This window comes from Anguilla rostrata, chromosome 16, assembly GCF_018555375.3.
Source record: "Anguilla rostrata isolate EN2019 chromosome 16, ASM1855537v3, whole genome shotgun sequence".
Lineage (NCBI taxonomy): Eukaryota > Metazoa > Chordata > Actinopteri > Anguilliformes > Anguillidae > Anguilla > Anguilla rostrata.
Window position 1 is genome coordinate 23,414,770 of NC_057948.1, and position 26,517 is coordinate 23,441,286.

General features: G+C 48.4%; 1 protein-coding gene across 2 annotated transcripts in view; it reads left to right on the plus strand.

Annotated features, from left to right (window-relative positions):
• peak1 (pseudopodium-enriched atypical kinase 1) overlaps positions 1 to 26,517 on the plus strand; it is a 117,067-nt gene that overhangs the window by 76,205 nt on the left and 14,345 nt on the right. For both annotated transcript variants that reach the window (XM_064313937.1, XM_064313936.1), the window contains 2 exons: positions 11,871 to 15,503; positions 24,589 to 24,797. In XM_064313937.1, coding sequence (XP_064170007.1) covers positions 11,980 to 15,503; positions 24,589 to 24,797 — 3,733 coding nt within the window. In that variant the 5' untranslated portion in view covers positions 11,871 to 11,979. The remainder of the gene's footprint in view (positions 1 to 11,870; positions 15,504 to 24,588; positions 24,798 to 26,517) is intronic.

Sequence of the window (26,517 nt, forward strand, 5' to 3'; positions counted from 1 at the left end):
CTAGCCCAACACGAGGCACCGCGGCTCTGAGAAACGGGCTCGCCGCGGCCGCGCTACTCATCCAGCATATAAATAAGGAAATACAAATACGTTTCTGTCACCTCCATTTTAGCTCCCGACGGTCTTCAGTTGCGGTAGCTGTGTATTTGGGGTGGTTCATTTTGACAGAACCCTGAAAAAAGAATTCCCCTGCGAACATATATTCTGGATTTCCATATCAGTCCCTCTTCTTTAAAGGCACTCCATCTCAGCTCATAAATCCTATTCCATTTACTGCTCGCATGCAAGAGAGATTTGGACATTGAGGTGCGGTCTCGGTTTGTAAACCTGCCTGGCTCTCTGGCAGCTTTTTGAGAAGTTTCCACCGCGTTGCAAGCTGAAATACGGTGATACCCGTGGAGCCGGTGCCTTTTGAAGTCAGATTGTTTAGAACAGGCTTTTCTTTGGTTATTTATGTTTTCCTTATCTTTTTTTTTTTTCAGTTTCAATCAGTGACTTGCGCAAGAGAAAACAAAACTGACAAACAGCTCTTCCTTGAACCTTTTTTTGTACAGTCTCACAATTTCATACCACTTCGACTATATGTTCCTGCATGCATCAAAACAGCCTGATTTAATTGCATATTCCTTAGCAAGTGGTTATTTATAGAACAGTGTTGAATCAGAGGGGAGAGTCCTTTGATGATGGATCATGCCAGCAGGTTCCATGCCTCCCTTCATCTTCTCAATCTCCACTCACCTGTAGAGAATGGCCAGGATCCCAAGGGTGATGACTGAATAGCCATTAAATACTGATGGAATTTGAATCTGCGTGTCTGTGACGCCTAGTAGTTTTATCCGACAAGTTTGGATGAAGATAATTGCAGCACTTCATCTATATTTATATTCTCTTAGTCTGATGGGTGTCTTAGTGCAGTCGTTCCTAAAATTTGGGGCTGCGGGGTTCCTCCATTAACTGGAATAAATATTTTGTTTTTTTTGTTAAATTGTTACTGCATTCCATTTCCATCCAATAGGGGGCGTTTGGTAGAGGAGTCAACAGTTAACCACTTTGTTTAGTCAAAGCTCCTTAACTGAGGGTGGCCATTTTTGGGAGGCCTTACAATTAAGAAGTTTGGGAACTCCTGTGCTGCAGTACTGGATGCAGGAACCCATTTCCTCTGAGATCATCTTAGACCACAGTGTGTGAAATCAGATGGTCCACACAAGGCGGTTGACCTGAATGGGAAGGTGGGGCCAGCAGTCCTTGGGGTCAGTGCCCCAAGTCTATTCCAACGGTGTTTCCCAGCTGTGTGTCACATTGGCATGACCTCTGACCCGCCCAGTTCAAACCACCAGCACGCTGGGCTATTAGTGAGTGCCAGAGACACCTGACACCCAAAGCCGGTTTTCCACTGGAGGTGGAGCTTCAGGGCAGAGGGAGGCTTGTGCCTTTCACTTGGCCTGACTGTAAGTACTCAGCCATTTAAACCAGGCCCGGGGATGTTGTGCACCTCACACCTCATATTGTGTTTCACTGCACCTGTTTGCTGCAGCTGCTCTCACAACCTGGGAAAGTGGGAACTGAAGTTGAGTGGATAATTTCATATTTACTTTGGTGTTTTCCATTGATCAACCGTTTCTTTTATAAATGGGTTTCCTTGTCGCAAATAATTCATTTTTTTCCTGGTTGTTACTAAGGCTGTCATCAAGGCGGTCCCAAAGTGTTCCATAATTTTGTGTTCTGTGCAGAAAAAGATGAATCAGCCTGTGTCCTCAATTACATTTTTGGGCTGCAGAGAAGGCACAGAGATTGGGATCTAACCCGTCAGGTTGGTGTAAATATGATGAGATGTCTTGGCTGTGGGAAGCTGTGAAAGTCATTGAAATTATTTTAAAAGTTGCTGTAAAAGTCAGTTGAAGACAGCATAGGGAAGCCAGTGAACTGAATGTCAACATGAAAATAAGTCACCCTGTTAGTCGTGTTTAGCAGATCTGTGCCTGCACATTGTATATACTGTAGCAAATGAGCAGATAACATGTTTCTTTTGCGTGTCATAACATGCATTTCTTCTTGTACGTGTAAAGGGCATGTAAAAGTTGTGCTGCAGTAGTTCAGCATTACTATTACAGTATGGATTATAGTCTTATTGTCTTTAAGAATGATAATATTTAATTATATTCTGAAATGATGTCAAAATAATCTTTAAATGTAAAAATATTTAATATGCCACTGAAGTAGACATAATATGGTGGTCTCTGCTTATCTAAAATGAATAATAATAGAGGCTTATAAAACATTAATATGGAAAGAGACTCATCTTGGCCTGATATGCTTCACACTAGCTACAGTAGATCATGATGTCATGCCTTGTCAGTTGTTCTCTCTGAAGATCTTCACATCCTCGCATCGCATGGCTTCCATAGAGCAAAAAAAAAAGATCAGCACTCAGAGTGCCCCAACACACAAGTCACATTGTCCCTAGTGGTTACGAAAACAGCCCGCCCTCCAGTAAATCATGGGGTCTCCATGCCGACCCAATAACATAGAGCCCTTACGCAGGCCCCATCACTCACGGCGGTGTGCGAGCGCCCTGCCCCAGCTGACTACCGGCCCTAATTACCGAACCGAGTCCACAGCGCGCCCGTCCCGTCCTCCGGCTCTGCTAGCGGAGCCTGTTTGTTGCGTCTGCGTTGCACGCGGCCTCAGCGGCATCGATTCGCGCGCGGGTTTAAGGGCCGCGCGGCTCCGCGGATGATGAATACGCCCGGGGGATGTGGGCCACGCGCCTCTAATCAATCCCCTTTGTGTGTGGAGAACAGCGGGCCGCTCGTTCCTCACCGCGGGGCCCTGCGCTGCTGCGCGGCGGCAGTGAGGCCGAGTCCGGAGGAGTCCATATTTCTGCTGCCTGTCAATATGGCGCGTGGCAGAGAAGCCGAGGGGCTCCTGATTGAAGGAAAGGCCTTGGCTCAGCTCTGTTTGAAAGTGTCCATTTGTAGGAGCTGCCACACAGTATGATCCCATTGGAATTCCTGAGCCTTCGGATTGCGGGCAAGTCATCATTTTATTATGAGTTTACATGCATACAAGCAGAATGGATGATATGTATCCATCCATCTCTTATCTAACTTGCTTGTTCCTGGTCAGGGGGGCTGGAGCCTATCCCAGCATGCATTGGGCAAGATGTGGGAATACACCCTGGGCAGATCGCCAGTCTATTTCAGAGCACACAGACCATTCACACATTTATACTGGCTGACAAGTATCTCAAAGTTAATATTGCGTGACCCTATTTACAATCAACATGTCTGTACAAAAACGGAAGAGAGGCAAGATGAGAAGAAATCAATAAATACATAAGTAAAGAGGTGGATGTCAAGTCATATTTACTATAATATTTTAGTGCCATAATGTTGCATTTAAGGTTTGGTTTCCATTTTGTGTATGGTTAGTATTTTAGTTATGGATATCTGTTATGTCATTACTCAGCTGAAGGAAATGGATCAGAATGTATTGTCACATGGGCATGTGCTGTGGCCCATAATGTTCCAATCAGTACAACACAACAGTGTCTTACTTTTGTGTGGTTTTTCTGCATATTGTCAGAATTATTAACTATATATAATTACATATAATTATTTCAGCTGTCTTTTCTGACATAAGCCAATTATTTATGTGCATGCTTTTATTGGGTACCCACACAGTGTTTTTCAGACAGACAGAGACAGACATAAATAACTTTCTTTCTTAATTGCTTTGGCAGTGTGTAATTTACATGTATATCATGTCAGTTAAATGCAATGAACTGAATGTAATTGAATTGTGCTGAACTGAGAGGGGGAGAGAGAGAGTGAGAAAAATTAGGAAACTTAATTAGTGGCCTTGAGTCAGGATGGTGGTGGCTTTGCCTGAAGTCTATTTTTCCTAAGAGTTAGAGAGATAAATGGAGAGAGAGTCAGGGCGAATTGGAAGGAGCCAGAGAGACAGAATCAAAGAGAAAGCGAGAGAGAATCAGGGAGTCAGAGAGAGTGAATCAGGGTCAGAGAGGGAATAAGGGAGTCAAAGAGAGAGAGAATCGGAGAGAAAGAATCAGGGAGTCAGAGAGGGAGAATCAGAGAGAGAGAATCAGAGAGAAAGCGAGGGAGAATCAGGGAGTAACAGATGGAGAGAATCAGGAGTCAAGAGAGGGAATCAGGAAAGGAGAATCAGGAGAAGAGAGGAGAATAGGGTCAGAGGAGAAAGAATCAGGAAGATCGAGTCGGGAGAGAATCAGGGAGTCAGAGAGGGAGAATCAGAGAGAGAGAATCGGAGAGAGAGAAAGTGGAGCAGTTGGAAGCAGACGGGGGGAGATGCTAATTAGCGTCTGGTTCAGGTGGCATTTGTCACCCAGACGTGCCCTTTTGAAGGCTGCCAGGCAGACTGTGTGGCTGGGGCAATGAGAAACAGTGTGGTGTGGCCATTTCTCAACACCCTGGAGGCTTCGCTCCTGACACCCCTCCCTCTCACCCACGTCCTCAACACACGCCCCTGTCCCATCCACATTCACCCCACCCATGCACTGCTGGGCCCGAGTCAGAATCAAAATGCCACACTGCACTAACCCACTGCACATAACGGCAGCCTGGCCGCGGTCCATGGGTCGGCCTGGCAGGAGGCAGGTTTCAGTCCTGCAGGTTTGGCAGCCGCCTTACCTGCTGCTGTCTGAAGGTAATTTGGATCAGCTGTTTTCGGTTCACTCCAGCGGAGATCCACCGCTCCCTGCACTGTGGGGTTCCCTGTACTGGCTGGATATGTACCATCTCTGTTTTTAATTAAAGGTTTAAGTACTTGTACTCTCAGCACTAGTGCCATCTGTTTTATGTATCATTGGGGATTTTTGATTATTCATACTTACATGATTTCTTTTTTGAAACGTATTGTTTTATTGACAGAAATATTATTTGGCTTGTGGGCTAGGAAACCCAGTTTGTATGTTTGGTTGTTGGATGCTGCTTTATATGGTAGTTCTTTTATGGGGGTCAGAAATTGCAATGCTAATTATATTTTTTGCTATTTTATTTTGTCCCTGGTAGTGTTGGAGTGAGAAATTCCACTGAGCCCTGAGCTTGTCTGAAGGGTTTAGAGTAGCGTTGAAATATTCCGAGGAATTAAGTCAATTTTAAACATTTTTCGAAAAGGAGCTTTGGGCTTGTTCTCATCTGAAATGTGTTCATCTCTTCTCCCTAGCCTGCTTAATCACATCTTCCTAAAATCAATAGTGATTAAACCAGTTAAGCGAGCTCATTTGCTGCATCCAGGTTCCAGGTGTAAAAATAATTTGAACTGTAATTTGTGTCAAGAGGGAAAAATGAAAGAAAGTTTGAAAGTCTAGGTTTAATACGACTGAGGTTTTTAACCATCAGGCTTATAAACTACAACTGTATAAAAATAATGTAATTATTATTGGATACGTCATTAAAAGGAATCCTTACTTTCAACAAGATCATCAAATCCAACTCATCTGCCAGATTTCTCCATTCTGACACCTAAAACCCCTTCCCCCCCAATACTTGCACTTCCAAGTCACATCTCCTGTCTGTTCTGGCCCCCTGGTGTTGGAATGGGCTTCCCACTGCAGTCAGAACTGCAGAAACCCTGCCCACACAAGACTGAAGACTCACCTCTTTAGACTGCACCATGGCTCCCCTGGTGCCCTTTATCTACCCTAATTTTTTTATTGATCATTTAACACGGAATGGTAGTTGGCCAAATACTGTGCACATACCTTTCCTTATCCTTTCCAGCCATCTTGCAGTCTATGCTTATTGATTGTGAAGTTCGTATTTTGACAGGGATTAAGGAGTTTTTGTATTGAGCTGTGTTTTGTTTGAGGAGACATCTGTTTGAAGCCTGTGGCTCATAGTCTGTGTTGAGGATGTGTCCAGGCAGGGTCAGCCAGGATCTTTGTGCTCGGCCTGGCCGTGCTTTGTAAGCAGGCATTATTCAGGACCTGTCAGTTTTACCACTCATCTGTCTTTCCTCTGCTCTGCTGTCTTCCGGGACCTGCAGCCGGGCTCTTCTGAGTTACGGTCTGAAAAAGCGCTTCTCACGGTGGGGGGGCTGGTCTGTGGGTGTTTCCGGGAAGCCAGCGGTGCTCTGTCTGTTTCAGACCGGGGGCCTTCTCAGTGCACAGCAAGCTGATGTCCTGATGGGTAAGGGACAGGGTGTGTGGTGACGGATGGGGCCGTGGTTCTCTTTGTTAGCCACTCTGGTAAATCGCCCCCGCGTCCCCTCTGTCTGATGGCCTCGGCTTGGTGCCCACTTGGTGCCACACAGCAAACGGCGGCGACACTTCAAACATGCCCAGAAACGATCAGTGGGTACTGATCGATACCCCCTTTAACTGGCTACTCCAGAAGATGGGGGAGTTGAAACCAACCATAATTGTGACCGATCACACAAACCCAGAATATTAAATTCATTGCAAAATGCACAGTGAAATGACCGATATAACAGTGTCTTGAAAGATTTTGAGATGGCTAGCAAGATGTGAAATCAGTGATAATAATAAAACACTGTGACCGACCTGGCATCTGGGGAAATCTCCCCCTGATATGAATCCTTCCCGCACGTTAACTCCTCTAGGTCAAAACAGATTTTCATCTCTGCAGTGAATAATCATCTCTAGAGTGTTCTGCCTGCCCGCCTAAAATTGTTCTGTGAGTGCTTTTTCTATTGTCTCCATACCCCTCTGGTTTTTCTGAATATTCTATATTCAGAACGTTGATTTTTCCCATTCCTGGTTGTGAACCATTTGCAGTGTTGGTCAGGCATTGTCAGGTTCACTGTGGGGTGTAGGTATTTAATTGCCCACCCTTTTTATAGTCTGCTTACTGCCGGGTCAATACAAGGTCTTATTGATGAGCTTTTTTTAAGCAGGAGGATAATCATCACATGACCAGTCCTTGAGCCACTCATTATTGTTGTTGGATAAAGGCCCCACTCCTGAATTTCATTAGTGGTCCTAAGAAACTGTATTAGGAGTGTGCGTGGGCGTTTATTTGTATTTTTCCATTTCCTTTCATATTTTTCCTTTCATATTCTCATACTATGAAAAGCTAAGGACACTGAGCCTGGGGTGAATAAACATGTCTTTCACCGATTGTTTTGTTTAGGTGTTAAATTGGTTGTCTTTGGGACTAAGCATCAAACTGGTTCACTGAAGTGAACTTCAAAGTTCTGGGAAGTTCCTTTGCTTGAATGGTTGGGAGGTGAGGGGATTGTGATTGTATTTAGTCTGGATATTGTCTCCTGTCCAGCCCAACTGATAGGCCCAGTTAATTAGTTTTATATTTCTCTTAAAATCAACATATCTTATGAAAAGATATACAAAAAGCCTCCAATGAATTTATTCCACCAACAAGTATCATCCATGTAGCCAACACCAGATAAATCTAATATCCTGGCAATTATAGAACTTAATTGTTGTCCAGAAACTAATAAAACAAATCAAAGGGACACATTGGTGGTTTGGTCAGCATAATTCATCATTATGATGAACCTGGCCTTTATACATTTTACTGAAACAGCGTTATGAAGTGACAGCAATTGTTTTTTTGGTATGTGGAACGTATCAGATGTATACAAATGCACAGCACCGATTTACCGATTTAAGTAGTCCCCACAGAAATGAACACTTTGCTCCATTTTGAATTAAATTTGGTAAACTATATGGGCCATGCTTTTCATAGCAGGTTGTGTTTTCTGAAAATTAAAATGTCTTTTTGTATTTAATCATTTTTAGCACACAATTTGAATGAATGTCTTATTGGTCGAGTGCTAAATGGGGTAGGAGAATGTCAAACAGTATTGAAGAGCTGGACAGAAGAATTGTAGGTCTTCGGCCTTATCCTTGAATTCCTGAGCGGAACTGTTTACAGACAAACTGTATGGACCACTGTCTCCGTGGGCGGTTGGGAATGGAATGGCCTTCCACATCCCTGTCCCAGAAACTTTTGGCCGAGCAGAAACTCTTTCCGGACTCAAAGTAGGCCAGCGACCCTGGGAACAGCCATCAATTTATATCAGGTCATAAAAGAAAGAAAAATAGGGGAAAAAAGGATTATGGTATGGCTGAAGAATGGGCGGAATTTCCTTTTGTTTGTGAACGGTGCGCAAAGAGCTTCCTCCAGCTGGCAGAGGTGAGCCGAGAGATGCGACTGCTGGAGACTGTTTTTTTGTGTTTCTGACAAGTAGGGGTGCAGATTTGTCACTGTCCAAAATATATCAAGGATTTTGTTCAACAGCCTGGGTAAATGCTTGTTAGATGAGACACCTTGAATTGAATGGTAGGTCTCGTTATTTTGTCTTTGTGCGTGCGTGCGTGCGTGCGTGCGTGCGTGTGTGTGTGTGCTAGTAGCACAGTGTGAATATTGTTATTTTAGGTTGAGAATTCAGTCTGTTGCTCTGTTATCGCCTCTGTATTCCCACTGCGGTAATCAGGCTGGTAAAAAAGTGTTACCTGGCAACCCGATGGCAGGCCGGAGCTGCTGCAGATGCACGTGTGCGCTGGGTTGTGAAATGCACTTTGGGTTTATCGGCCGGCTCCCAGGAGCCGCCGCTCGCGCGCCGCGCCCTTATCGCGGCCCCGGCTCCGCTGCCTTACTCCAGCGCCTCGCCCCGGTCGCGTCAGCTCACGGTTCTGTTCTCGGGTTCATCCGCTGGGTTCAGAACGGCGGAGATGGAGAAATGGGTTTCACCCAGGGACAGGAAGATGACAGGATGAGGGCTCTGCTCTGTCTGTGCCCCCCACCCCCACATGTACCCGTGTTCCCATGTCCCCACACACCGGATTTGACCCCTGCGACCCTGCCGCTGAGCCTTGCCCCACCCCCTCCCCCTCCCCCCCCAGGCATTGTTCAGGGTGAGACGAACAGGGTGTTCCTGGCCTTTGCCACAGACGTCATTACTGTGGTAACCGCGGGCAAGGGAAGGCCCTTCTTCCTTCCCGCTTGCCCTGCACTGGCGAGAGAGGGAGGCCTCCCTAGCACCACCCGGGCCTGACTGCCTCTCTCTCTCTCTCTCTCTCTGGCTCTTTCTCTCTCTCTTCCATATCTCTCCTTCTTACTCTCTCTCTGTCTCTGGCTCTTTCCCTTTCTCTTCCATATCTCTCCTTCTTCCTCTCTCTCAGTCTCTCTCTCTATCTCTCTCACTCAGAATTCAGCCTCCAGTGCTCCAGGTATTAAAATGAATGAAATACAGATTAATATTATTACAGAACACACTCCATTATTCAAGACTCACAAAAATCCACTTACAGGCTGAGTGAAAGATTTGCCAGCATCGGTGATAGTGATGTAGGCCTTTTTTATTTCTAATTCCCTCCTTGGCCTTTTCAGGCAGCGAGTGAATCTCTCTCACTTTGTGTGCCCTGTCGGAAGTGGGTTGGATCTGAGCTCGAGCCAGCAGCAGCAGCTGATTGATGGGTGGGTGGATGGTTTTATGCAGGGTCGGTGAACTCCCTGCACTTCTGCCCCTTACAGCACATTACCCAGAATGCTGTGGGCCACCTGCGCCTGTGAACACCAAAGGGACAGTATGAAGAATGCCACATGCCATCCTATCAGCTCTCTGGAGGCTGCTGGGTGGAACTGATTCTAGATCAGTGAACAGCAGTGCAATGCCACAAGTCAGAGACATGGGGAAGAGGCTCACTGTGTCTAGCAGCTCTAACAACTTGTCTGCCTGTGAATGTGTATGTGTGTCCATGCGTGCATGCATGTTCGTGTCTGTGTGTGTGTGTGTGTGTGTGTCCATGCGTGTGTGCATGTTTGTGTCTATGTGTGTGTGCATGTGCGTGTGTGTGTGTGTGTGTGTGTGTGCGTGTTTGTATGCAGGCATATAGACAAAACATGGATCATTTCACAAGACCACAGTGCATTTGCCCGGAGGGTGAGAAGGCACATGGGTATGGGAGTTTGTCCTCTCAGGCTCAGGTGGGCAGTTTCATTGATAAGAGGATTGTTGTGTATTCCTAGAGCAATCTGCTTTTAATTGGAATCCTCAGTTGCATGTAGCTGAATATCCATAATTATTTTAGTTTTTTTTTTTTTTTTTTTGTGATACAATTAGAAATTAGTTGTGGAAATGTGAGCATGTACTGTGTGGATAACTAGAGTGAAAACAATTTAAAACTTTTTTGGGTGGAAGGTTGGAAAAAGAAGAGCCGTAATTTGCATAGACCAGCTACTGATCTTTTAATCAAAGATGATATCAAAGAGCTTGTGGGGATGATGGGACTGAAACTAATCCAGGAATTAAGGCTGTGATGTTTCCCTGCGCCTTTCAGAATCGGAGTCCATTTTAATGTCCATGCGTGCTCAGATAAAATGGAGAATGCACGTGTTCCTGCAAGGCAATGGGCAGAAATTAGGCCTGTTGCCCAGTTCATTTCAATACAGCTTTGGTACAATGAGGGTCAGTGTCCATTTGAAATGGTGACTGTTTTTAACAGAATTGAGACACATAATATGCTAACAGTGAGCTCCATAATGGCTGGGACAAAGTAGTATTTTTTTCTTCTAGATTTGGCTCTCTACTCCACAATTTTAGATTTGTAATCAAACAATTCACATGTGCATTAAACCAGTAATGCGTATTTCCTACGCTATATTGTAAACCCTCAGTCATCGTTCGCCTTTTGCGTGGATCATGATGCAGTAGATCCGTGTGGTTTTCTGTTTGGCGTGGGCTGTTTTAAGAGAGAGTGGTTTCCAAATCCTTGTTTAGTGTCATGCTCTCTGTAATGCCGTCTTCTGTACGGTGCCCCCCGGTGCCCGCTGTCTGGGTTTGTCAGTCCATTAATCCCCCCATTGTCTGGTCATGAGCCGGACCGATTACAGCCAGGACCGCTGAGTTGAGTAGCGCTCCAAAAATAGTGCAGAAAATAGCTGGCCGCCACTCCGCATTTCTGACTTAATGGCATAATGCTGGGACGCACGCGCCCCTGGAACACTCTGTCCCCCGTGGAGACTGGCTGCGCACAGGCGGGCCGAGAACGCTGCTCAGCAGAGGCACCTAGTGGCAGGTTTATGCTGGTGCGGCTTCCTCACTCTGAATGTGTTACTCTTGTGATTCGTCTCTGGATTTTTGGATTTAGTGGGTGTTTTGTTTTTATTTCTTTGGTGATTTGCAGCCAGATTGTGTGACAGATGTCACTAGTCATATATAGTATATATGAGATACAAGATACAGACACATCAAGAATTGAGATTATTTAAAGCTCTGAAATATAAGAGACTTTTATACTTTTATTTTATTATACCAGTTTTAACCATTGTAATACTTTATGGCTTGGAATGCATAATGCACAGGATACTTGCCTTACTGAATCTTCCTTTTCTAACTCTTAACCCAAGTGTGAATAACCTGTGATTAAACTAGCAGTAAATATGGGATTTCAGAACATTCATTATTATTCATTATTTTGTATGCTTCTGTGGCCCTGTCATCTTTTTCTAACTGTCTTGACTTTGTTCTCCCTTTTCCTTATATAACAAACGCTGTTGTGTTTTTGGAAATACTGTTCTTTATCAGTAGTGGAAAGGCATGCCATGTCAATGACATGCCATGTTTAGTTTCAGTAGTGCTTAGAATATTTTTATGTGTGGGAAGACTCATTTCTGCTTGCCTCATTACCCATGATACACCTGTGATATCATGAAGCTTGATTAGGTGCAACTTCTGGTTTCATCATATATCAGTGTGACCGAATATATCAGTTATGAATGAACGCTGTGCTTTCCAGTGCAGTGAAACGAGTTTGGTTGAAGCGTGTGTAAAAATAGCTGCCTGTGGATACTCCCTGCCCTCATCAGTGTGCTGATTCCACCTTCGCTTTTCTGTCCCTGCAGGTGGTGAAAACCAAGCCCTGCCCAGTGTTCCAGACGGCCAATCAGGGAGCCCATGGAGGGGTTCCCGGTCCACTGAACCACAGCGCAGGCCAAACCTGGTGCTGCAACCATGTCTGCCTGCAACACCTTCACCGAGCACGTGTGGAAGCCGGGCGAGTGCAAGAACTGCTTCAAACCCAAGAATCTGCACCGCCTGGCCGAGGGGGGCCCTAAGAGAAGTGGGGCCCCTGAACGGGCGGCGCCCCGCCAGAACCCGGCGCCGTCAGGGGGGAGACCCAACGCCAACCTCAGCGGCGGCGGAGCCGGTTACCAGCGAGGGGGGGTATCCGCGCGTTCCGGAAGCTTCCGCCCCCCAGTGGCCAAGAAGCCGACCATCGCCGTGAAGCCCACCATGATGCTGCCCTGCTCGGCGGGCGTGCTGGACGCCGAGGGCAACCAGACGGCCAGCGATGCCAGCGAGGCGGGCAAAGCCTCGACCTTCACCGTGTGGAACTGCAACGGACTGAACCGCAAGCGCCCGGGCGGAGTCAACAACAACGAGGGCGAGGGCGACGAGATCGAGGGGTACGGGCCTCGCGCCTGCCGGGTGCCTCTCAGCCCCGGCGGGGGCGGCGGGGGCAGCAACAACAACGGGCTGACGGACGTCCTGAAGGAGATCGCCGGCCTGGTGCCCAGCCCGGGGGCCTCCAGCTCCAGGGACCTGTTTTTTGGGCGCATCAGCTCCTCCTACAAGCGCTCGCTGGAGCGGGGCCTGCCGGCCGCGGGGTGCCTGGCCGCGGGGAGCCTGGCCGCGGGGAGCCTGGCCGCGGGGAGCCTGGCCGCAGGGAGCCGGGAAGGGGCCGCGGGGCACAAGCGCGTCTCCCTGAGCGACAGCGCCGAGGTCATCAGCGCCGAGGGCGGCCGCTTCTGCTACCCGGAGTTCTCCAGCGAGGACGACGAAGACGAGGACGATGAGGACGATGAGGAGGAGGAGAGCGAGGGGGACGGGGACGGCGAGCACGAGAGCTGGGACGAGAGCGACGAGGAGCTGCTGGCCATGGAGATCCGCATGCGCGGCCAGCCCCGCTTCGCCCACTTCCGCGCCGCCACCCTCTCGCCCGTGCCCTTCGCCGCTGGGAAGAAGTGGAACACGGTGCCGCTGCGCAACCGCTCCCTGCAGCGGCTCTGCGCCGTGGACTACGAGGACAGCCTCAACGGCTACCCCTCGCTGGGCGACTCCAACGGCCTGCCGGAGGCCGGCTTCTTCTCCAGCCCGGAGCCCACCACCTCCCCGGAGTCGTCCTCCTCCCTGCCGGAGGACTCCCGCACCACCTCCAGCAGCAGCAGCAGCGTCGCCCCCTACGGGCTGTCTAACGGACTGCACTCGCCTGCTGCGCCGCCCGCCAGGGAGCCGCCCCCCAGGGCCCTGCGCTCCCCCCGCGCCACCGAGACCCACAAGGCCGTGCTGGCCATCCGCCTGGAGGACCAGGAGGGGCAGAAGGCCGGGGCGCCTTTGCCCCTGGCGCTCCCCGGTCAGCCAATCACCATCAGCTTCAGCCCCAGCGAGGAGCAGGCCCGGCCCTACCGCGTGGTCAACCTGGAGAAGCCGCCCGTCTGCAAGCCCTACACCGTGGTGGACGTGTCGGCCTCCATGGCCGGCGCCGAAGACCGGGCCCCCGACGGCCCTGCCCCCAAACCCAAAGGGCCCTCTGTCTCCTCCCCCACCCCTGCCTCCACCCCCAACTCTCCCCTGGGACAGCCTATGTCCCCCCTAAGACAGCCTACGTCCCCTCTAAGACAGCCTACAACCCCCCTGGGACAGCCAATGTCACCCCTGGGACAGCCTATGTCTCCCCTGGGACAGACTATGTCCCCCCTGGGACAGCCTATGTCTCCCTTGGGGCAGCCTATGTCCCCCCTGGGACAGCCTATGTCTCCCATGTCTCCAGCCTCTCCCACTTCCCCAGCGGGGGCCACACCCTCATCGCTGCTCAATGGCTCCCGCAAAAAGTCCAGCAGCATCCGCTACCAGGAGGTATGGACCTCCAGCACCAGCCCCCGCCAGAAGCTGCCCAAGGTAGAGCTGGTGGGTGGCGGAGGAGCCCCAGGGCCAGCCGTCCTGCCCAGATACTGCAGCCACAAATCGGCCCCCACCTCCCCGACAGCTGGCCTTTCTTCCTCATCCCGGACGGTGCCTGTGAAGTCGCCCAACCTGTCGGAGATCAAGTTCAACAGCTACAACAACGCGGGCATGCCCCCTTTCCCCATAATCATCCGGGATGAGCCGGCCTACCCCCGGGGCTCCAAGAATGCAGTCAAGGTGCCCATCGTCATCAACCCCAGCGCCTACGACAATCTGGCCGTCTACAAGAGCTTCCTGGGTGTGAGCGGCGAGCCGGCCCCGTCTGGCAGCAGGGTGGCCAGCCACACCTACGAGGAGATTGGGTCCTCCGAAAGCGTTAAAACCCCCACCCCCACCGCCTCCCCCTCCACAGACGCGCCCCCTGCAGCGAAGGCGGAGTCTGTTGGAGGGGAGGACAGAAAGCCCGGCCCGGTGGCGCAGAAGATCCACGAACTCAACGCCAGAACCACTACAGACCTGAACACTGTGAACGCCACCGTCGCCTCGGCCTCTGCGCCTGCTGCTATGGCAACGGCCACCCTTTCTACACAGGGGGCCAGCATGGCCAAGAGCGTCACCCCGGGCCGGTACCGGAAGGGGAGCGGGGACACTGCCGCAACCGGCAAGGAGGCCGGCTGCCTGGGCACCGGGACGAGCCATCGGGAGAAGGCCAGCACCGTCCTGTCTCAGATCGTGGCCTCCATCCAGCCGCCCCGGTCTCCGCCCGAGTCGCCCGAGGCGCAGAGCAAGACCTGCAGCGTGGAGGAGCTGTACGCCCTGCCGCCCGACGCCAAGGAGACCCTAAGCCGGCCCAAATCCCTCTTTTCCACCGCTGCCGAGGGCTGCCTGTCCAAACCCAGGAAGGACACGCTCACCAAGCCGCTGCCTAAATCCCACAGTGCCTCGGCCGCCGGCCCCGCCCCCGGCCCCGCCCCGCCCACCAGCCCCAAGTCCGAGCCCAACGCCCCCTTCCCTCCCCCCAGGTCCACCTCGTCGCCCTACCACGCCAGCAACCTCCTCCAGAGGCACTTCGGGAACTGGACCAAGCCGGCCGCGGCTGGGGGAGGGGCCAGCGGTCGCCCCAGCGACGGGGAGACGAGCCCGGGCAGCGGGGGCGAGGGGGGGCGGCGGACGGCAGCGGCGGCCGAGAGCGCCAAGCCCAAGCGCTGGATCTCCTTCAAGAGCTTCTTCCGCCGGCGGAGGGACGAGGAGGAGCAGCGGGAGCGGGCGGAGCGGGAGAAGGAGAAGGGCAAGCTGGTAGGGCTGGACGGCACCGTCATCCACATGCTGCCGCCCCCGCCCATACAGCGCCACCACTGGTTCGCCGAGGCCAAGACCGACGACCCCAGCCAGAAGCCCACCCTCATCTTCACCTACAAGCCGGAGGGGGGCGCCGGCACGGAGGACGACGGCGTGGAGGAGACCATAGAGACCACGCAGCTGCTCCCCACCGAGGAGCTGCGGGAGACCGCGCTGCTGTCCCCGGAGTCGCCGGGGCAGGTCGGGGAGAAGCAGAGCGACAAGGACCTCAGGTAGGGGCAGCTGATCCAGGTCTCACACTCACTGCAGCAGCCAGCCCACAGCGCTGTGTGCCTGTGTTTACGGGCTCTGCTCGTTCATTGTTCAGTGCCTGAGTCTGCTCCGCGTCGCTGTGAATGTCACCGTCTGCCTTTCTTCAGCTTTGCTCTAAATAGCTGCCCTGTTTCCACCTGCTTTGTGGTGCTGCTTCCAGGTTTATTGGCCATTTGAACTTGCGCTTGCCCAACGGCTTTTCACAATTGCCTACTCACTGAATGAATGGGCTTCAAATCTTACCAACTTTGTTTTTCCCTATGCTTTCATAGATTTAGTTTCAACTTTATTATTATTTTTTTATGTTACATTTAGCCCAAATCCAGACAAATTACTTGAGCACTAACAAGCTGTTCATTGCTCGGATGTGTTGATGCTTTTTGTTTTGGCAAATAGCTGTAAATGAGTTCTGGGCCCAGTGATTGTGTTTGGCCTGAATGTGTGATCGGTCATTTCAGCGTTTGCATCTGTGCAATCCTCGCTCAGTTATGAGAAATTAGCAGATTTTCTGTCCTCTGCGTGCAGTTAATTAAGCGATATGGCTTGAGCTACCGTGCAGAGGACAGGGGAACCCAGCAATAGGCATTACTGGATAGAGATTTGTTTAATCAAGGTGTTCCAGGACTGTTACCCATTAATTAACTGAAGCATAATTTGCAATTTAATGCTCTGCTCGTACTCGCATTGCCATCTGTAATCAGCAGTGTTCAAAGCTCCAGTGATGGATTTCACTGAGTTTTTTCACTGAGTTCTTAAATGAAAGGACACGTTGGTGGGGTTTCTGTGATGTCATCAGCCACCATACAGGTTTCATTTTCCCCTCACAGATGCTGAAACGCAACTTCATTCAGATGGTAAAAAATGAGTGTTTCATTATCTGGCCTGGTTAGAGTCCTGGCAGGTACTCATTCTAATTTAATGAAACTGTAATAAAAAACAATATTAGTGATTGTAACAGTATGGGTAATATTTTTTTATTAAGGGAGGACCTGTTCTTAGCACTTTCTGTGACATATTGCTAATAAACGAAGACATAGCTCCATTGCAATCCACTCCACTCTGCCCCCTGCTGGTGCCACCTCCACTCTTTGTGATTCTACCCTAGTGAGTGGTCAATGGAGCTGCAGCGTAGTCATTGTGAGTTACGGCAAGCTGTTGTGGACACAGAGCAAAAAGCTCATGGCCATTGTAAAATAGCTTTGGTACAGAATATATATGACTGTATGGCTGTCGTAAAGGGACTTTGCTTTAGAAGCTGTGTAACTGTAGGGCCATTATGAAGGTACCCTTTCTTTAGAAGCTCTGTGACTTGGGCCATTATGAAGGTACTCTTGCTTGAGAAGCTGTGTGACTTTGGGGGGGTTGGATTTGAAGGAACTTACTGGAAGCTGTGATGGTAAAAACAAGCCACCTTTGGACCAGACCCCTCCTAGGGGCTCAGTGACTGCAGAGCGTGTCGGATACAGGCACGGTCTCCAGGGACGTCCAGCATCCGTAGGCCTGCTTTCCCGATCCCAGCCTCCAGCACTACAGACTGTGCGAGCGGACCTACCATGCTGTACACCATCTGTTAACTGGCCTCTTATTAAAATAACTGTATTTATATTGCATCTTAATACCAGCAGTTGCTTGCAGCCAAAGATAGATTCGCAATTTTACTTAACATTTGAAATGGAAAATTGAAAGGGTACGAACATCTACAATTATTATTATTATTTTTTTTTTTTTTTTATTATTATAGCATTGTTAACATTAGCAGGTTTACTCTTAGATTCAGTCAAATGTGCTTGGCCAGGTAAAACTCAGTCAGAATTGCATCGACAGGCATAGGCCTACAATTTACGTTCCTTTCCATTTCATTTTTTCACAAAGACAAGTAACAGGAAGAAAATCAAAGAAATGTCCTTTTTGACACCCAGTTCAGACCCCCTGAACTGCCATGGAGTCCAGGGTATGACCCTCCGCTGTAAGCAGCTGTCAGTCATCCGCCCCTGCCTTTTCACAATAGTGCTAGTAACATTAGCCATCACCAGAGGTACGGCCTCCTAACCAATGGCCTTCCTTGTACCTTGGCGGTTGTACTTTAGCAGTGGGCGGGTGCTAAGGGCACGCTGCGAGCACGTGTGCTGATTGGCTCGTTTTCCCTTCCGTATCATCTAGCCTGCTCGTTAGCCTCGGTCCTTAATCAGCACAGGGAGGCAAGACTTCGGCACTCAAGCTGAAATCATGGAGATTTCACTTGAGAAGCGTGCAGTTACAGCATGGCGTAGCGTACTACAGCCCTTTATAGCCCAGACCTGAGTTATGACGGTCAGACCACAATTAGAAGTTAGGAAATTAGCTTTGTTTTACTGTAATATACTCAATTAGAATGTTTTCTTTTCCTAACCCGAGATGTTCCATAAGGCTTATGCAATTATTTCTGAGTTTCATAACATGTTTATGGTGGTTCTTCAGGGGCTTTCACAGTTAATTATTGGATATTGGTGTGTCTGGTTAATTTCCCAGGTTTACACACAGAATTTGCTTGATCGAAGTGGAGAATAGCTTGGAATCAGCCACTCTCACTATGACACATCAGCCTCTCTTTCGCCCTCAAAGAGAAGCTGTGCCAGCTGCCACGCCCAGTCTGCCAGTGGGGTGGCCACACACACACACACACGCACTCTCTTTCTCTCTCTCTCTCTCTCCCGTCTCTCTCTCTTGTGCACACACGTACACACACAAACACACACACATACAGCCTGACCCTCACACACATAGACGCACACACCCACACACACAAACACACGCACACAGGAGAGCTTTTGTTTTATCTCTCCTGTAGTACTGCGGTTTCATTGTTTTATTGCACCACAGGTAACAGATATGCACCTTTTATGGTTAGCCAGATTCAGAGCGGTTGTTTTTAAGGAACGGTGTGTTTCATCTGATGCTGTTATGTAGCCTATTTATGGACGTTTTTCCTATATGCAAATTCTGTGTTTAAGAAGCCAGATGTGGGTCAGTTTTGCTGAAACCTTCATCTTGCTCCTGGTTTAGGTCTTGTGACTGATTGGCGCTGTGTTGAAAGGGCAGTGCATGTGTGTGTAGTTTGGTGGTGGTGGGGGGGGGTGGTCCTCCACTTCCTTGTTCTTCCCCACCCCACAGTGGGTGATTGTATCTGCTCTCTGTGTGAGAGACAGCCAGGGGCTAGTACACAGGACCAACAGGTCGCACTTGAGGTTGGGAAAGGGTTAAGCCTCTCCCCACTGCCGGCCGATCCGATTGGCTGACAGACAGGCAGCATGTCAGACAGGTAAGCAATTGCAGGAGTGTGAGAGAGCGAGAGACAGACAGACAGAGAGAGAGAGAGAGATAGGGAGTCAGAGAGAGTGGGAGAGAAAGAGAGAGAGGGTGGAAAAAAGAGAGAGAGGGAGGGAGGGAGAGAGGCCACAGCGTTCCGTACCATGAGTCTTCCCGGAGTCTTTTCCGCCCTTCTGGAAATGCGTTCTGAAGAGTAGCCTGCCTGATGGGAAACTGCGTGAGCCAGTACAGCGGGTAAGCTCAGCCACCGCACCCCCCCCCCAACCTCTCCCCGCCAGCGGGGGTCAGTCCTGCTTCTTTAACGGGGAAGTGTGAGTGTGTTTGCACTCTTACCTGCTGTGGGTCAGTCCTGCTTCTTTAATGGGGAAGTGTGAGTGTGTTTGCACTCTTACCTGCTGTGGGTCTGTCCTGCTTCTTTAACGGGGAAGTGTGAGTGTGTTTGCACTCTTACCTGCTGTGGGTCTGTCCTGCTGCTTTCCTGTTGTGTGAGTGTGTTTGCACTCTTACCTGCTGTGGGTCAGTCCTGCTGCTTTCCTGTTGTGTGAGTGTGTTTGCACTCTTACCTGACGTGGGTCGGTCCTGCAGCTTTAAGGGGTCGGGGGGGTGTGTGAGTGTGTTTGCACTCCTACCTGCCGTTGATCGGTCCTGTTGCTTTAAGGGGTGGGGTGGGGGGGGAGGTGTGAGTGTGTTTGCTCTCTTACATGTCGTGGGTCGGTCCTGTTACTTTAACGTGGGGGTGAGTGTTTGCAGAAGTGCTGCTGCTTCAGAGGAACTCCAGAGAGCACAGCGCTCCACAGAGACGCCTCTGCGTGTCGAGTCTTGACACGGGAGTGAGAATGCGCGGCCGAGCCGTCATTCGGGAGGTGGTGGGGGTGGGGGGGGGGGGGGGGGGCGCTCAGGGTGGTGCCGCCTTTCGCCGTTTTCCAGCCCTGGTACCGCGTAGTGCTCACCCTCCCTTCCCTCAGTGCTTCCCCTGTTTTTCTCCTCTCCTTCCCCATCCAGTCATTTCTGGTTCAGACTGGGGAGGGGGGGGGGGGGGGATTTTGTACTTGTGACTCAGTTTCGGTCTCAGTTTGTCATGGAAATCAAAGGGGCTCGGGTGCGAGCCTGTCCCCCGCAGCTCGCGCGGTTGGCGGGATGGAGTTGCGGCGGCCTGGCGGTCCTGCCGCGTTTCTGAGGCGCTTCGTTGGTTGACGCGTGGTCCGCTCGGTCCGCCTTGCATCTGCTTGTGAGCCAGCGTAGCTGACAGCCTCTCCGCCAAAGCGGCTCTTCAGCCGGGCAAGATCAGACACATTACTGCATTTCTCTGTGCCATTAGCTTTGCTCCAACATCACATCCGCACGCTGCAGTACGTCCTCAACTTTCACACAAAACAATGTGTCCTGAGGGGCACGTTGGGGAAAAACAATCTAAATTTTGATCTTTGATCTTTGATCTTTTGATTTTAATTGTTATTATACATATGTTTTCTAAAAAGAAAACTAAAAAAACAACTTTAAATACATTTTCTGCAAACGCATTTATTTATCACCCAGCCTGATTTCGGCAGCACCACCAGGCAGGTGAGTGTTTGTCCTGAGGGGCATTTGACTCGAAGCAGCTCAGGTAAAGTAGCTTTGCAAACGTTGTGTAAGACCCAAACCACTGACCTCCTGCCTCCAGAAGACTTCATGATCTTTGAGTAAATTAACTACAGATGACTTAACAGATTACTTAACACGTGTGGCCATATAACAAGGGATTTTCATCTTTAATTACAGGCTGATTAATGCAGTGGATCGCCTAATTCAGGGCAATTCTTGCACCTGATGGAGAACCTCTGTAAAAGTGGTATGCTTTTCCTTGCCTTGTAGTTCACTAGTTAGCGGCTGTTTGCAAATTCAGTTTGACACAGCTGGTTTCATAGTGCACACCTCCCCCTTTTCCGTTAGCTCTTTGACATCAGCCAATGACATCCTCCCCTCTGTTGCACAGCTAATGAGATGGGGGCCTTCAAAAATATGGGCAGGTGGCTGCACAGAACCCTTAAGCCTGAAATGGTTACATGTCTTAATATTTCAATTAAATTCAAGCACAGAGTCTACTCCCTTCCAAACTCCAATTACCAGAATGCACTCTGATGCCAGCCCCTCCTGTTTCTTCGCACTCATCACAGTAGTGACCTCCTAAAATAGGCTCTAATTCCAGTCTGTTCAGTAGTACCCAAACCAGAATAGCATACAGTGCCTACAGACGAATGCATATGCAGCTTCGGTATGTGAACCACTTTAAATAGAGAGAAGTGAGAGGGTGAGCTGCAGTTGCAATGTAATTGACCCCAAGGGAAATGAGAGCAAATGCATGGGAGGCTGGGTTTTTCTGTGTGAGGATTGGACAGTGCAAATTTGTCAGTAATTTACCCCTCGATGAGGCTGAAAGCTGCAAAGAAAGCAATATGAAAGGTTTTTAGTTTTTTTTTTTTGGTTACCTGAATACATCAGAGCAGGTGTATGTGTGTGTATTTTGTTTCCAGTGCTCACTCAGACTCAGTAATGACCCCTGAGATGGAAAAATGGTGCTTATAGGGAACCAAGCCTGGTTAATGAGGGCATAAATCCCTAGGAAAGTGTTTGATTGCCGTTAAAAACCATCCAAACGAGGGCCGTTGACTTCATTGTGAATTTGCTGTGTCCAGCTTTGCTTATTCTGTAGGGCTCATGGACCAGTGCTTCCTGGCCTTCTGTGAAGTTCCAGTAAATTCTGCGCTCCATTAATTTTCATACAAAGTTAATTTTCACTGAAGTAAAGTAGTGCGGAAGTCCAGCCTTAAGGCATTAATAATGGGGGTTTTGGTGGTCAAAGTGCAGGTGGAATTAATGAATGAGCAAAATATTGCAATGCAAGCCTACTTCTTCAGGCCTTGTCTTTGACACAGTCGAAATGGCTTGTGCGTGTACTCTATTGGTATGCAATGTGTTTTTGTTAGCGTGCATATTTCTCCTCCTGTTTCTGCCTTCATCATAAATTACCACAGGCCATTCCAGGCAATGCAGTGTTCTTGTCAATTTGCCAAGACAGTCTAGCCACACTTGTTAACTCTTGTTAACAATTGTTAGCATGACTGTCGGGTGACCACATTCCACCTCTTCCGCCCAAGTCACTTAGCAGGTATGCACACAGGTGACTTCATCTGATACAGGAGTGGTGACAGGAATGCGTTGTCCCCAGGCACCCAGGGTGCTTGTGGGAGAAGTCTTCAGTCCAGGGGCTTGTAGCACCAGTGAGAGAATGCAACCAGACAGGAGCGGTCACTGGGTCTTGGGTCTGTGCCACCATGAGGAGTCAGAGGTCAAATGATTCATCAGAAGCTCCTGGTGCGCTGCGCTGTGAAACACATAAGCCAGTGCAGATGAGCTAGCGCACTGTCGGCCCTTCAGTGTAAATGAATTTGTCGATTGTTCTTCACCCATCAGGGTTATGGTGTCCTGTAAAGGATTGTTCACATGTGTTTGGATCTGGGCGTATCTGGACTGCGAGCTGTTAGCAAACAGCATATAATTACACACGCGCCTGGTATTTCAGTATCACGGTTGCGTTAGGAGCCTCATCATTACTTTAGCAGCTCTATCTGTCTCGCCACACTGCTGTGACAGCCCAAAATCTGCTCACAGGAGGTGAGCGATGTTCATCCTGAGTGCACAGCATGAAATGTCTTCACCCTCGCCACAGATTGTTATACCCAGGCAAGGTGCGTCATGCTTGTGATGTCTTCAGATTTTCTGTCAGGTAGCAGGAAATGACACGACGATGGCGATTCATCTGGTTCTGCATTAATCTTTCAGGATGTTTGATCTAATATCCGTTTAAATTGCAGAGGGCACTTGGCTGGTGCTTATGAAATGACTGAAATCAAGTCCATTGCGCTGCAGCTGAACAGACTTCATATATTATGAGTCTCATCACACTGTAGCAGAGCTGAAAGTGAGCTGTCACTTCTGTGCTCTGAATGTGTTGATGGCCGACTCGCATATTGCATCTTCCAGCTGCTTCTCAAGAAAGCATTTCCTGTGTTCCTAATGTTTTGTCACTGATCTGAAACTTTCAAACAGTGTTGTGGAACCACGTGTTAGTTTTCGGGTCTGGAACTATGAGCTGTATTCTGGAGCTGTGAGCTTTGTTCTGGATCTATAGGCTGTGTTCTGGGGCTGTGAGCTTTGTTCATTTATGGATTTTGTTGTGGCAGTTTAGGCCAATTATTGTGGATTCTTTGCATGTGATGGAACCTGTGTACATGTAAAGGCTGGTATTCCGGTTTCCTGTGTTACATGAGGTGACACATAGGAAAGAGAGTTCATCGTGTATGTGTGTTCTCACACGTTTGTGTGTTTTATGGTCCTCATCTTGGATGCAGCAAGTGCAGAGATTGGATTACATGTAGAGCACAGCTGTTATATACACTGATGGTGCCACCCTGCCACTGCTAGTTATATTCGGCTGAATGCCCCAACATTACAACAATTACATTTTTGAATTGCGGGTTATTAGAAAGCCAGCTCCATTTCACAGTGAATTCACAGTGAATGCCCACAAACATGTCCTGTCTCTCTATGCTACAGCAGCAAGCACTGACAGTCAGCTCATTAATCAGGTGGTAACAGCACTTTTGACTCATTAGTACAGTAGTGAAACAAAAGAACAGCAGAATAAATGGCAAATTTTTCTCTCTCACACATTCTAATATGGACTGTGGCTTCACTGACATGATGTATTTATATATACTTTATATACAGTGGGCTCCATAATGTGTGGGACAAAGATATTTTTTTTCTTGATTTGGCTCTGTACTCTCACCTAGTCCCTCCATTTCTGGGCATCGTAATGTTTGGGATAAATGACCTCACAAGTGTTTCTGTTTAGACAGATGTGTTATTTTTCTTCCTTGGTGCAGGCATAAGAGAGCTTTCAGTACCTAGTCTTGATTTTAGGCTTTTGATGTTGGCGTTTATTGGTATTTGTCAACATGAGGACCAGAGTTGTGCTGTTGAAAGTCACGGAAGCCATTACGAGGCTGAGAAATAAGAAAAAAACTGTCAGAGACATAGGAAGAACTTTAGGCTCACCAAAATGAACTGTTTGGAACATCATTAAGATTAACAAGAGCACTGGTGAGCTCAGTAATCACAAAGGGACTAGTAGGCCAAGGAACACCTCAACAGTTGATGAACTAAGAATTTTCTCCATAATGAAGAGAAGCCCCCAAACACCTGTCCAACAGATCAGAAACACTCTACACGAGACAGGCATGGATGTGTCAGTGACTACTGTCCACAGAAGGCTTAATGAAATGAATCACAGAGGCTACACTGCAAGATGCAAACCACTTGTTAACTGGTAAAAACAAGATGGCAAGTTTGCTAAGAAGTACCTAAAAGAGCCCGCAGAGTTGTTGTGGACAGATGAGACCAAGATGCACTAATATCAGTGTGGAGGCCAGATGGAACTTCCCCTCATCTGTGAAACATGAAAAATATGTCTTTGTTCCAAACATTATGGAGCTCATGGTATATGCATTTGCATACTGCATATACAGTATCACGACACAGTACTTATTCCAGAATTTTAAGATATTTTTATATTTTTATATTTTTTCGATGTCCCCAGCCTTACAGCCTTAATCAGGTTTCTTGTCACTCAGGGTTGAAGTGCAGACATGGGCGGAGCATGCTCTTAACCCCCTCCCCCCCTCTTCTGTCCTACAGCCAGGTCCCCAAACGGGGGCCCAGCGAGGGCCCTGAGCGCAGGGGTCCCCCTGTGGCCTCCCTCTCCGCACGGACGGAGGTTTCTCCGCAGGAGGAGAGCGCCAGCGTGGGTGCCACGCCCGCTTCCAGCCTGGGGGAGCCAGATGACGATGGAAGCCACTCCCACTCGCCCGCCTCCAGCACCTGCAGCGCCACCTACAGCAACCTGGGTAAGGAGCGCTACGTCTCACCTGTAGCAACACTGTACAGGTGAGAAGGGGGATGGGTGCATAGAAGAGATTGACAGAACACTGTCATGTCATAATTAATTGCAAATAACTTCAGTTTGGGGTAAGAAAAGTAACACATCAATGGTTATTCCTCTCTTTCTGTCACTTTATTATACTTTCAATTTATCCTTTCAGTTCATTCAAATTCAGCAGCCTTAATGCAGCATACATGGAAGATTTTGTGATTGTGGCTGTTTTTCATAAAATATGAACGATATAAAGTGAACCACGATCCCAGGACTGCTTATTAAATGAAGAGACAGGCATATCTTTGATGTGTGAATCACTTTGTGAGAATTTGAGGGGGACTTATTCTCAGTCACTTCTGTATTTGCACCACATTTTGGAAGATGAAAACGGTAAAATAAATTTTTGTTGTGAAATAAGGTATTTTTGTCATCATCTACAGGTGAGGCAGCTCTGTAATAATTAAAATAAGCTGTGCAATTTTAAAAAAAAACGAGTTTTCTCATCAATGTAAAGTAATGAACAATTAAGTTTTCTTGTGTCTTGTATAAAGATTCCTTAATGGAACACAGCAGCCCAATCTTGTAGTTAGTTCCAGTTTTAAATTAGCAATATAATAGTTCATACCACAATCAGTTCAGGAAGTGTCCTTTCACTGAAATGGAACACAAACAAACTATTAGCTAATGGATATTAGAGAATTTAATGGTTAGTTATATGGGCGGGATCTCGTTCCGGCTCTTCCCTATATGTGCTCTTGATGCATAACAACGATATAAAAGTGCCAGCAGAACGTTTTACGGGCAGCCGTTGGCACTCGATTGCAGTAGGTCCTGCTCCGGGCCTGGCTACTATACTACAGAGATTAGACACTTGTGTCTCAACCCATTTCCTGTATCTACATTAACAACTGTCACGCAATATTTAACGCGTCATGCCTTTGGAGTTAGCGGACAAAAATCTGATAATTGCATTTATAACAGTGAATCATGAACAGTGGCAGTTTTGAACACAGTGTTTTCACAATGCAGTCACCATGGATCTGGAGGTTTAAAAAAAGGTTCCCTTAAATGGCTATAATCAGAGATGTGTTTTAGTCTAACAGGAGGAATGTCACACATCAAGAATGGCTCTAAGACTGATCTCCTGCTACTGTTTGTCACGGAAGGGTGACCTGGTCTTTTCAGGGGTAATTAGCACCAGAATTTCTGAATTTAAAATGCAGTTCTGGTCTGAACAGTTCAATGATGTTTTCTTTTAAATGGCTCCTGTGGCCATAGCTACAGCATTCATGCTGTTTCCTAGAATATCTGTTTTTATATCATTTTGTTTTTATTTGTCTCTGATTTGTTTTTTGGCTTGTTTTAGAGGTGAAAAACATTTCTTATGTAGTTCAGTGGGGACCTTGTATTTTGTGGTGACTGATGTTTTAGTGGTGAGCCCTTTGTGATGTCTGGTTAGATCTGAATGATATAACATAATGTACTGCTCAACTTGGGCCCCAGAAGATTCTGGAAAGAGAGATTTCACCACACTGATATGCACAATAGTTCGTTCTGTAGTGCATTTAAAGAGCAATAAGCTGAATTTGCTGCTGCCTGTTTTGTGGGTTTGATTATATACATGGTAGATGGGATCTCTTGACTCCGCAGATTTGTGATTGTGTACAACATATGTTGTGTATTTGTAAAAG